Raw genomic sequence first — 12,141 nt, 5'->3', positions numbered from 1 at the left:
AGGGGACACCTTCTTCTGTAGATGATGCGACCCTGCAGGCCACCCTGTCACTACTCCCTGGCTCCTTTGCCCTGTACACACAGGTGCCAGGACCCTAAATCTCCAACCTTCCACCTATGGGGTCCTGGTTTCCAGCTGGAGACTGTAGCTGCTCAGGGAACAAACCCTATGAGGGACATCTCTGCTGGCCTCGTTGAATCTGATTGTGTAATGAGTGCCACGCGTATGTGCCACGTAATGAGTGCCACGTGTATGTGTGAACAAGACAGAACTGCTGAGTGCTCTCCGTGATGGGCAGATTTCCCTCATGTTTCCCCAGGTAGATGAAGAACTCTACATCCTACCTCTGACTCTGGATGATGGGAAGCTTTGGGCCAACCAGGAAGGCAACAACATCATCATCCAGGCTGCCTCTGGTTTCCGCGTCCTCTACGACACCTCCTCCTATGTTCTGGTGACTGTCCCCAGCACCTACCAGGGCCGCATGCGGGGCTTGTGCGGCAACTACAATGGGGACAAGAGCGATGACTTCCTGCTGCCCACTGGGAGGGGAACCAAGGACATGGATGAGTTCATCACCTCATGGAAAGTGCATGTGGACGATCCCCGGTGCACCAAGGGCTGTGGTGTGCAGTGCCCCGTCTGCAGTACGAACAAAATGGCACCGTACCAGGTTGGCAGCTCATGTGGACAAATGAGAGACACTTTGGGTCCTTTCAGTGACTGCCACAACCTGGTCAGCCCTGCCAGCTACTTCAAGAGCTGTGTCCAGGACATGTGCGCCACCCGTGGGGCACAGGAGACTCTCTGTCACAGTCTCCAGGCCTACACAGCTGCCTGCCAGCTGGTCGGAGCCCAGGTCAGAGACTGGAGATCGGACGCATTCTGCCGTAAGTAACCAACCTCCAGCCTGAGCTGTGGTTCCTGCAGGTTCATGCACCATGGTTTTCCCCATGGATCACATGCATGTTGAACCTGGCCATTGGGAGCTGGTTTTCCACTTTAAAATGGCCCATATCAGCAAAGGTCCTGGCCAGCTGCTGGCTTCCTTTAGCTGGGATGATGTAGTTGGGGCTGGTCCTGCTTTGAGCAGGGGGTTGGATTAGATGTAACCTCCTGAGGTCCCTTCCAACCCAAATTTTCTATCATTCTCTGAGGTGTGATTGTGGTGATGTGCATCAGATCCCATCATGCTTTCTTCCGGTGCAGAGATGGCCTGGGATTATGGATTAATTTAGATGATGGATATGTATGGGATGGTTTGGACAGAGCTGATCCTGCAAGGGTTGGACTCTAAATGTGACCTCTGGAGATCCCTTCCAGCCCCACTTCTCTATGATTTCTATAAGAGTCAAAGGGTCTATGCTAAACAGCTTTGGAAGGGACCTCAGGAGGTCACATCTAGTCCAACCCCCTGGTCAAAGCAGGACCAGCCCCAACTACAGCATCCCAGCCAAGGCTTTGTCTAGCCAGGTCTTCAAAACCTCCAAAGATGGAGATCCCAGAACCTCTCTGGGTAACCTCTTCCACTTTACTACCCTCCTGGTGAGAAAGTCCATCCTAATATCTAACCTCAACGTCTCTTGCTGCAGCTGCAGCCCATTGCTCCTTCTCCTGTTTTCTGCCACCACTGAGAACAGCCCAGCTCCATCCTCTTTGCAACCCCCTGCAGCGAGTTGAAGGCTGCTATTCAATCCCCTCTCAGTTTTCTCTTCTCCAGACTAAACAAGCCCATTTCCCTCAGCCTCTCCTCAGAAGTCATGTCCCCCAACCCCCTACAACCATTTTCGTTGCCCTCCGCTGGACTCTGTCTAAATGTGTCCACATCCTGTCTGTAGTGGGGGGCCCAGAACAGGACACAGGACTCCAGATGTGGCCACACCACAGAAGATGATTGCTTCTGTATGATTATGTGACCTCTGGGAGTCTCTTCCAACCCGACTTATCTATGACTCTATGATACTATGACAATGGATGTATCTGGGATGTTTTGGATAAAACTGATCCTGCCTCAGGCCTGGGGTTGGACTAGACATGACCTCTGGAGATCCCTCCTAGCTCCACTGCTCTATGATAAGTTTCCCCAAGACACCTTGAGGCCCCAAACCTGGCCCAGGTAAAGCCAGAAGATAAGGGCTGCCAGTGTCTTGCTGCCGGGAGATCCCAGGTAGAGGCTGTGCCCCGCACTACAGAAGAAAGCAACCCCCCATCTTCAGTCTGTACCAATCTGACCACGGGGTAATGTCTCTTCCTGACCCCCAGTGCAGCATGGGTCTGACCCTGTGTGGAGGAGCAAGACCCTTTAGTCAGGACCCTCTGGGGTTGAGTCTCAGCAGCAACATTAGCACAGCCCAGTCCCAATCCTCAGCTAGGGCTGAAACCAAGACCCAGTGCCTCTGAGGAGGACAAAAATAAAACCCTGGTTGGAGTGGGAGAGGAGGTGGATTCTTTCTAGGCCCCATGTTGCAACTGGGAAAGCCCAGTGGTGGATTCAGTTCCCCCCTCTCTCCCCCCAGCTCTCTCCTGCCCACCCCACAGCCACTACGAAATGTGCACCAGATCCTGTGATTTCACCTGTGCCGCCTTGTCTGTGCCCACCCACTGCACTGAGAGATGCTTCGAAGGCTGCCAATGTGATGACGGCTATCTGTTTGATGGGGCCTCCTGTGTGCCTCTGTACCAGTGTGGCTGTGTCCGTGATGGGCGCTACCTCCAGGTGAGTGCTGGGCTACAACACGATGACAGGATTCAAGCTGAGGGCCTCTCCATCTCATACAGGTGGTCCTGTCATTCCCCAGTCTCCTTTGCACTCTCCCTGGTCCCTACTCTGCTGGAAAACAAGTGGCTCCAGAGCTGTCCTGTCTCTGCCCAAAGCAAAGGAGGGGAAGGAACGTGATGACAAAGTTGCACTGCACCAGCAAGGCTTCTGGTGTCTGCTGGCTCCCTGATCTTGAATGCAGCTTCTCTAGCTGAACCCTTGAGTCTGGTCTCTTCTGGACTTGCAGTCTCCAGACTCTTTACCTCTCTGGGCATGTCTACATGTGCACAGCTACTGCACACTAATTTAGGTTATCGCACAGTAACCGAAAGTTACTGTGCAGTATTGGTGTGCATCTACGCATGTGTTCTTGTACTGCATAGTATCTGTGGCAACTTATGCCGATTTGGGCATAAATTTGCTACCTGCATGATGCAGGTAGTAAATTTACACCTGATTACTTACTGCGCAGTAAGGGACATGTAGATAGATGCCTTACTGTGCAGTAACCCTGTGTGTGAACTGACTTGGGACTAACTTTATACCCAAGTCTGTCCACATGCACTGTTACTGTGCTGTAATGCCTGCAAGTGTAGATGCTGGTGTGAAAACCTCCTACTGTGCAGTAACTTACTGTGTAGTAAATCCACATGTAGACACACCCTCTGTGCCTCAAAGCTAGTCCTGGGTTTCAGCCTCCCCAGGGTCTAGAACCCAGAGCCTTGGGCTTGGTAAATCCATCAGTTGACTTTATAGGCCACAGCAACCAGCTCTATTCCCTACCTTCAGACCTTTGTGTCTGGGAGGATAGCACGCAGGACATCGGAGCACCGTGTTATGAAGCCTTATCTTCCCTCATAGCCACTCGCAGGCTAGCCTTTTCTGCAATCAAGGTTTAATTGCCCCTATCTCCCTATTACTCCCTAACTCCACCCCCTTTCTAATCATCTGACCTACTCCACTCCACCTAGCACAAGTTGACTGCTGTCTCTGTAGTGTTCATGCTAATGGGATTGCTTTCCCAATTGGCTTAGACAGCCCAAAAGGTTGTAGTTTAAAAGAGCCAGGCTGGCTTTCTGGCCTTTTCCAACCCTCCTCTATAACAGGGGTTGGATTCCCTGTTACGACCACACAGAAGCAAATCCAGCCCTTTCAGGGTCTTATCTACACCAGGGCCATCCAACTTTTATGTGGCTGGAGGCCACAGGCCCCTCTGCATCCCCAAAATTTTGGATCAGGGGGCCATTAGGTGGTTGAGGGGAAGAATCTTTGAGGAGCAGGAGTTTCTACTCCACTCATGTAGTTTTATTCAGAAGAGAGCAGATACTCCCATACCATGAAATGCCCTAGGTACCTTGAAAATGAGTCTGGCACCCTATCCTGTAGATCAGGCAGCCTAGGGTCTCACTGGGACATTTAGGGCATAGTCCAGCAGCCCTTTGTCCTATGCATATTTAGTATTTCCACTATTACTGTCACTAATGGCTATTTCCATAATTTGCATAATTATGCTTTACTATTTTTTTTTTTATCCCTGGTCACATTGGTACAGACTGGGGTGGTGGGGAGGGGAGGGGTTTCCTTCCTCTGTATCAGGGCATGGCCTCTACCTGGGATCTCTGGAGCATCTATTAACAGACTTTTACAGCAGCAGGACATTGGCCACTGCTTTCCCTGTGGCAGGTTTGGGTGTGATGTCTGGTGTTGTGTTAAGATTAATGATAGTTTTACAAAGATTTTGCATTTGTTTGGGATGCGTTGGACAGGGTTGATCCTGTCTTAGACAGGGGTTGGAATAGATGTAACCTCTGGAGGTCTCTTCCAGCCCTTCTTCTCCATGACTACATGACTATGACTCTATGACATCTGGGAGGTCCCTTCCAGCCCCACTTCTGTATGCGTTCTAAAAGAGGCAAAGGGTCTATGATGAAGATCTAAAGCAGCTGTAAAATAGAAGAGAAACCAGAAGCAGTTAGCTGACAGCAACATTGCCTTAAGAAAGGTTAATTTCACTAGTGGAACAGCAAAATTGCCCTAAAAAGGTTAATTTGATTAGTGCAATATCAAGAACATTGAAAAAGAGAGATGATTGTTAACACCTCTGGAGTGAAGAATGGGGGTTGGACTAGATGTGACCTCTGGAGGTCCCTTCCAGCATGACTTCTCTATGACCCATCTAGTCCAACCCCCTGCCTGAGGCAGGATCAGCCAAACCACCCCAGACAAATCCATAATGTGCCCTCTTAGCAAACCTGTTGTCAATCCACAATACCAGACATCACGCACAAACCTGCCACAGTGAAAGCAGGGGGACTGTGGTGTCCTGCTTCCATAACAGGCTGTTAATACATATTCAAAAGGTCCCAGGTAGAGGCCTAGAGTGACTGAGTGTGAGGAAGAGAGAACTGAAGGGGGGATTTAATTATAATCTTCAAATCCCTGGAGGGTGATGAGAGAAAGGATGGAGATGGGTTCTGAGGTTGGAGCTATCACCAAAGGCTCCCACCATGGCTGGATCTAGGACTTTGAAAAAGGGGTTGCAGAAGGTGAGTTGTGTCATCACATAAAACACGCATGTTTCTTCAGTTAAAAAGAAACTAGAACCATGGCCAGTATGCTAGGGACCTAGAGCTGTGCTATTCAGTTTAAGATCAAAGCAAAAACAAATATAGAATCATCAAAAATTAGGGTTGGAAGGGGCCTCAGGAGGTCATCAAGTCCAACCCCCAATATAACTTTCTTGGAACATGCATTCATTTGCTGTATCATATATTTTGCATAAAACAGAACAAACTAGGCAAAAAAAATCTAAAGCTATTGTATCTGTGGTCACTAGAATTAAATGTATATCTCTACAGATTCATAAAGCAAAATCTGGCCTCCTTGAGTATCTGGGCAGTGTCTTCAGTGCTTCCCTGGAAGTTATTTCCACCCCTGGGTTAATGTTCACTTGAGCTGATGTTTTTAGCTGGAGTTGAAAAGAGTCTGGAGGTCTGTGAAATGAGAGCTACATTGCAGCTAATAGAGAGCAGCATTGCAGAAGAAAGGCCAGCCTGATTAGCAGAAGATCAAGACCATTTTAAAAAGGGGAGGGTGGTTAACACTGTGGGGTGAAAGGTTAGCAGGAATCTGCTAGATGACAATGAGCAATGAAGCCAATTAAATAGAAAAGCTGCTGCCACTTCCAGGTGGTTGGTTTTAAATTTGGGGGGGACTTGTGGCATCAAAGGCAGGTGTGAATTCACCCCCCTGGATCTAGTCCTGGCTCCTACTTATGGGTGCAGCTTTCTCAGGGCTTTTCTGATGTCATTGGGCCTGAGGAGGGGGCTAATGGAGCCATGTGTTTCCCCTGCAGATCGGGGAAAGCATCATGTCCAGCAACTGCTCGCAGACCTGTGCCTGCCGCTCCGCAGGTGAACTCGTCTGTGAGAGGAGCCAGGGCTGTGTGGATCAAGAGGGTCACTGCACCTGGGCCTCCGGAGGCTGGTTCACCTCCTTCGATGGTGTCTCAGGAAAAGCCCCCTCGGATGGGGCTTATGACATGGTGTCCCTGTGTGAGGGCAGCAGCCTGCCCTGGTTCAGGCTGGTGACCAAGGTCCTCAGGGAAGGAGGCATTCCCGTGCCTGGCGCCATCTACCTTTTCTTTGAGGAGGGGCTTGTTGTCATCAGCAAGACAAGGGAGGTCTGGGTAAGTGGAGGTCAGTGGTGATGGGGGGGTGTCAATGCAATCAGCCCCGTTTCCATGATGGCAAAACTGAGGCCCAGGGAAGGAAAGCTATTTGCCCCAGGTCTCATAGGGAGTCAGCAGGAGGGGTGGGAAAGCTGGACTTCTGATAGGACCTTGATCTACCCACTAGACTTAGCTCCCTTTCCATACCTGGAGAAAACCCAGAGGTCTGGGCTGCCCTAATCCACCCAGACCCCTCCCACAGCAGTGAGAGAACCCAGGTGACCTGCTTGCAACCCATCTGCCTAAACCCACTGGACTCCACTCCCCTCCCAGAGCAGGAAGAGAGCCCAGGTGTTCTGGCTCCCTGACCACCTCACAAGCATCCCCTCCCTCTCTGGAGTCAAGCAGAATGCGACAGTCCCAGGTCCCATCCGCTTTGCGCTAGATCCTACTTTCCCCCCACCCTGAAATAAGAATAAGAACCCAGGTGTCCTGAACCACAGTCTGTTCATCTCACCAATGGATCACACTCTACAAAGCCACAGCCCATGGGCACCAGCTCAGCCCATATGTCTCCCTCTTAACCCGCACTGCCTAGCTGTCCCCTAAATATACCCCATCCATGTGTCCTAGGTGAATGGGCGTTCAACACAGCTCCCAGTGCAGGTGTCTGAGACTGTGTCTGTAAGCGAGTCCCAGGGCACCATCACAATCACCCAAGCTGCAGGAGTTCAAGTTCAGCTTAGCTCCAATGGAGAGGTGACGGTGATGGTGAAGAAGACCTTGGCCAACCAGCTGTGTGCGGCTTGTGGGGACTTCAACGGCAATGCCTCCAATGATCTGCAGCTGCCCAGTGGGAAGATAGTGGGAACCATCACAGAAATAATTGACTCCTGGAAGGCCCGGGACTTCCCAAGAAGGTGAGGGGCTGCTTCTCCTTGGCTGATTCAGAAGTTATGTAAGAGCAGCCATGTCCTGGGTTAGACCCTAGGTCTGTCTTGCCCAGTGTCTCATGCCACACAACAGCAGAGATTGGAGGCTGGAAGGGAGTGATCTGGGTCTGAGCTGGGGTTTTTCTCTGTTCCTCCCACTTGTAGCCTCCAGCATTGAAAATCTGGTCCAGAGGCTGTGCCCCTCAATCCCATGCTCAATAGTGACCAGTGCCCCTTTCCTTCAAGAATTGCTGCAATCCCTTGGGGAATCTGGCTAAATTCTCAGCTTTTCCTGCATCTGGTGGCCACAAGTCCCACTCTTTCCTTGCATGCTGGGTCAAAAAGATCTGTCTGGTGTTCATTATCATCCTACAACCTCCTAGTTTCATGCTGTGACCCCATGTTCTTGTCTGGTGAGAGACAGTCAAGAATAAATCCCTGGTGACTTTCTCTTCACCCTTCAGTATGTTGGAAACCCTTCTCCTGTCCCCCCTCAAGCATCTCTCTCTCTATCCTGACTAGGCCTGGCCTCATTCTTCTCTCCTCCTGGGGAAGCTCCTCCATAGAATCCTTGTTTCTCTTCCCTAGACCTTCTCTAGTTCTATAAAAGGCACTGGGAAGGTCAACAAGGATGATGAAGGTTGGATAAAGCTTTGTCTTGGATGGTTTAGACAAGGCTGATCCTTCCTAGAGCAGTGGGATGGACTCGATGTGGTCCCCTGAGGGTCTTTCATCCCTGTTGCCCTTCTCTAGCTCTTCTACAAAAGGCACAGAGAAGGACAACCAGGATGAGGAAGGTTGGACAAACCCTTGTCTTGGATGGTTTAGACAAGGCTGATCCTGCCTGGAGCAGTAGGTTGGACTAGATGTGGTCTCTAGCTCTTTATCCTTTTGGAGGTGTGGGCACAAGAACTGAGTACAATATTCAAGGGGTGGATGCACCATGGATCTATTCTCTGTGTGTTGTCTCCTCTTTTGGCTACAACCATAGAGAAGGGACTGTCCCACACCATAAACATCTTCTTATCTTAGTTTCTTCCTATTCCTTTCTTTGCCACTTCTCCCACCCATGCTGTCGGTGTCACCCAGCCCGATGAGACCCACTTCTCAGGCAAGTCCCAGCAAGCTCAGGGATGTAATGACATGGGTGGAACTAGGAAGGGGGCCAAGGGGGTGTAGTCACAGCCACCTCATCTGTGCGGTGTACATGCAGGGAGCTCTCTGAGCTCACTAACTTGATGGCACAGGCTCTGGGCTGAGCCTCTGTGCAGGTCTGGAACACCCAAAATGAGCCCCACCAAAATGTATGTGTGTGTATTAACCAGAGGAGCTGATTTTTTTGCCTGGGAGAGAAGCCCCCTGCTCCGTGGTACAGAAGTTGTTGAATTACTATTTGGGTAGCTGAGGGAGTCAATTCACTTCATAGAGAAGTAGGGCTGGAAGGGATCTCCAGAGGTCACATCTAGTCCAACCCCCTGCCTGAGGCAGAATCAGCCCTGTCCAAACCATACTGGACAAACCTATCATCCAAACTCTTAGCAAAATGACCATCAACCCTGACACACCAGGCATCACACCCAAACCTGCACCAGGGAAATAGGGGGACCACAGCAGCCAACGTCCTGCTGCTGTAGAAGGTTGTTAATATATACTCAAGAGATCCAAGGTAGAGGCCGTGCCCCCACTAAAGAGGAAAGCAATCCACCCTGTCCCCCACCCCCCAGTCCGTACCAATCTGACTGGGGGGAGATTCCTTCCTGACCCCCAAAGTAGCACTGGTCTGAGCGCAGGGGCAAGACCCTCTAGCCTGGACCCTCTGGGGTTGGTCCCAGCCAGAGCATTGGCACAGCCCAGTCCCCATCTCCAGCCTGGGCTGCAGCCACCAGCCAGTGCTTCTGGGAGAGGCCTAAAACCTCCCTGACACATGGAACAGAAAGGGTGGTAAGCAGGGAACCAGCAAAGCCCAGAAGCCTAGATGATCCCCACAGCAGAGCACAGGCACTGTGATACCTAGATCACCTCCAGTCAGTGCCTGCCCTGCCTCTCCTTGAACCCCTCCAGCAATGACATCCACACCTTTCCTCAACCTCTATTCCACTGTCTGTCTTCTCTAACAGGGAATAATTTTTTCTGAGATCCAGTCAAAACCAACTTTACTGCAACCTCAAGCCATTGGTCTGCATCCTCCCCTCTGTAGCCAGAGAGAAAAGGTGCTTTCCCCCTTCTTTATGGCAACCTTTCAAGTATCCGAAGACTGCTTTTATAATCCCTTTCATGCCTTTTCCACTTAAGACCCCATGGCTCATTGTTCTTCATTCCACAGGTGCTAACAACTGTCTCTCTTTTTTAATGGGCTTAATGATTCCTAAATCAAGCCCAGCGAGTGGCTGATGCTGTCTCCCTTCGTTCCTCTTCTAGTGGCAATGAAGGCTCATTGGAGATGCAGGGGAAGACATCTCTTCTCCATGGACTGTACCCTGGGGCGTAAATGAGCCACACACACACGCGTGTGTGCACACACCTATCTACATCACACAAATACACACCCGCATCACACAACTACATGCACAAATGCACACACATGCACACACACCCACCTGTACAGAAGTACACACCCATGTGCACACAAATAGACCCACATGCACAAACACACATACACAAAAATACATGCACATACACATACATGCTCACATACACGTGTGCACACAAATACACATGCATACGTATACCCACACACATGTACACCCACATGCACACATATACACACGTGCACTCACTCACACACACACACACACACACACAGAAATAGGCCTCTTTGTACCCGGCTCTGCTTCTCAGAAGCCCGTATTGTGGGACATGATGAAAACGGAAGAGAATTGTAAAAACGCAGCCTGTGAATAAATCCATTAGCCAACGTGCTCTTTTAGACTCTTGCCTACCACAGAGACCTGTCCCAAGGCAGGGGTGCTACCTCCACACATATAACAGCACACGCCAGCACTCCACCACCAAATTCCCACACCAAGAGGAGCCCATGGGCCAGACGACATGGTGCCATGGGCCCGATCTGGTCTACAGACCAAGGGTGAAGCACTGCTGTACTAGGTGGGCTAGCACAATGTTATTCAGTTTAAGATCAAAGCAAAAGCAAATTTAACATGATTGGAATGTGCTCTCATTGGCTCACTTATATTTAATTTTTTTTAATTTAAATCCAACAAATTAGGCAAAAATAGTCAAACAAGAATGTTTCCTTCACCCCACCATCATTATTATGGACCTACTTAAATTAGGCGACCTGAGGTCCCTTCCAACCCTCATCTTCTATGATTGGATGAGCAGGTGGTGCCCTCGTCAGAGCTCTTTGCTGCAGAATTGCTCTAGTATTTTTCAGTCAGCAAGAAGTAGTGAAACTAAAGAGGTGGCATTTTCCATGAAAACCCCAGACGGAGAAGATCAGGAACAGACAAGGTTGAGTTCCAAAGAGTCCGGAGGGTGAAGACTGGAAGAGACCTGGCTAGCCTGAGGGAAGAGAGATCTAGACCAGTCGTTGTTCAAGAGTCTTGGCTGGCATCTGGAGTCGCAGGCTATGCCAGTAACCAGAGCCATTAGGGTAATGAGGGTCAGGTGGGGGCTAATTATTTTGCCCGCTGTCTGGATTCCTGACAATATTATCATGAAGGGACATCCTGCCTAGCAGGTAGAGCCAGGTGTGGGACTGGGAATGGGCTGGGGGGGTCTGAAGCCAAGAGCCAGGAACCAACTTCCAAGCCAAGGGAGCAACCAGAATAGGGGGAGCAGGGAGCAGGCTGAGGTCAAGCTAGAATCCAAAGTCCAAGATGGTGGATGGACTATGAGGGATAAATGGTGCCAGACCAGGGCAGACCCAATGGTCCATCTAGTCCAGTTTTCCATCTCCAATACTGGGAGAAATGGATGCTACAGAGGGAGAGCATGGAACCGGAGTGATTTATCCCCATTCCTGACATCCACTGTTATTTCCTCTGGGATCTGGGTTTAGATCGCAGAGGAAACATCTCCAGGCCTTCTGGCCCACTGCCACGAACAGAACCATCATCCATGGGCCTATTCAGACCCTTCTTGACCGTTCCTGAGGAAATGGGTTCCACCAGTAAACCCATGGGATGTTGGTGTCAGCCCTGGCTGGGGGTGGTCAATGGGGCCTATTCCAGAAGGTCCTGGCTAGAGGGTCTTGCCCTCTACTCAGACTCACAGTGATGCCGGATTTGGGGTCAGGAAGGGATTTCCCCCCTGGTCAGATTGGTATGGATTGAGGGCGGGGGAGGGGGGGTTGCCTTCCTCTGTAACAGAGGCATGGCCTCCGCCTGGGATCTGTTGGCCACCGTGGTCTCCACTTTTTCCCAGTTGCAGGTTCAGGTGTGATGTCTGGTGTTGTGCCAGGGTTGATGGTAGATCTTGAGTGGCATGCCTACACCTGTATTTACGTGCACCTAAACTTAATGTGCTTTTGCTTAAGGCGCGTTAAGGTGATTTAGGTGCATGTCTACATGTGGACACGCTAATGAGCATGAAGGCACATTAAATCTAGGCGTGAATAACTATGTTGCATTAGCACACATGCAGATACACTAATGCACATTAATGCAGTGTGTATCCATTGACACACACTACATTAATGTTCATTAGAATGTCTACATGTGCACTGATGAGACTTCTCTATTGACACATAAGTTTCATACTTATTTTATGCAGGTATCAAATTTAGACTCAGGTAGCCTTAAATCATTGACCCCACTGGG

The 12,141-nt window shown here is 50.2% G+C and overlaps 1 protein-coding gene across 1 annotated transcript in view; it reads left to right on the top strand.

Annotated features, from left to right (window-relative positions):
• Positions 1-10,274, top strand: part of LOC106737505 (IgGFc-binding protein) — a 58,655-nt gene extending 48,381 nt beyond the window's left edge. Inside the window, exons 19-23 of the mRNA XM_019499953.2 lie at positions 320-890; positions 2,517-2,716; positions 6,114-6,446; positions 7,062-7,348; positions 9,779-10,274. Of these exons, the coding sequence (XP_019355498.1) occupies positions 320-890; positions 2,517-2,716; positions 6,114-6,446; positions 7,062-7,348; positions 9,779-9,848 (1,461 nt within the window). The 3' untranslated portion in view covers positions 9,849-10,274. The remainder of the gene's footprint in view (positions 1-319; positions 891-2,516; positions 2,717-6,113; positions 6,447-7,061; positions 7,349-9,778) is intronic.
• Positions 10,275-12,141: the final 1,867 nt, after the last annotated feature.

The sequence above is a fragment of the Alligator mississippiensis genome, chromosome 15 (assembly GCF_030867095.1).
Source record: "Alligator mississippiensis isolate rAllMis1 chromosome 15, rAllMis1, whole genome shotgun sequence".
NCBI lineage: Eukaryota > Metazoa > Chordata > Crocodylia > Alligatoridae > Alligator > Alligator mississippiensis.
The sequence above is the reverse complement of the archived record's forward strand: the minus strand, read 5'-3'. Positions and strand labels throughout refer to the sequence as shown.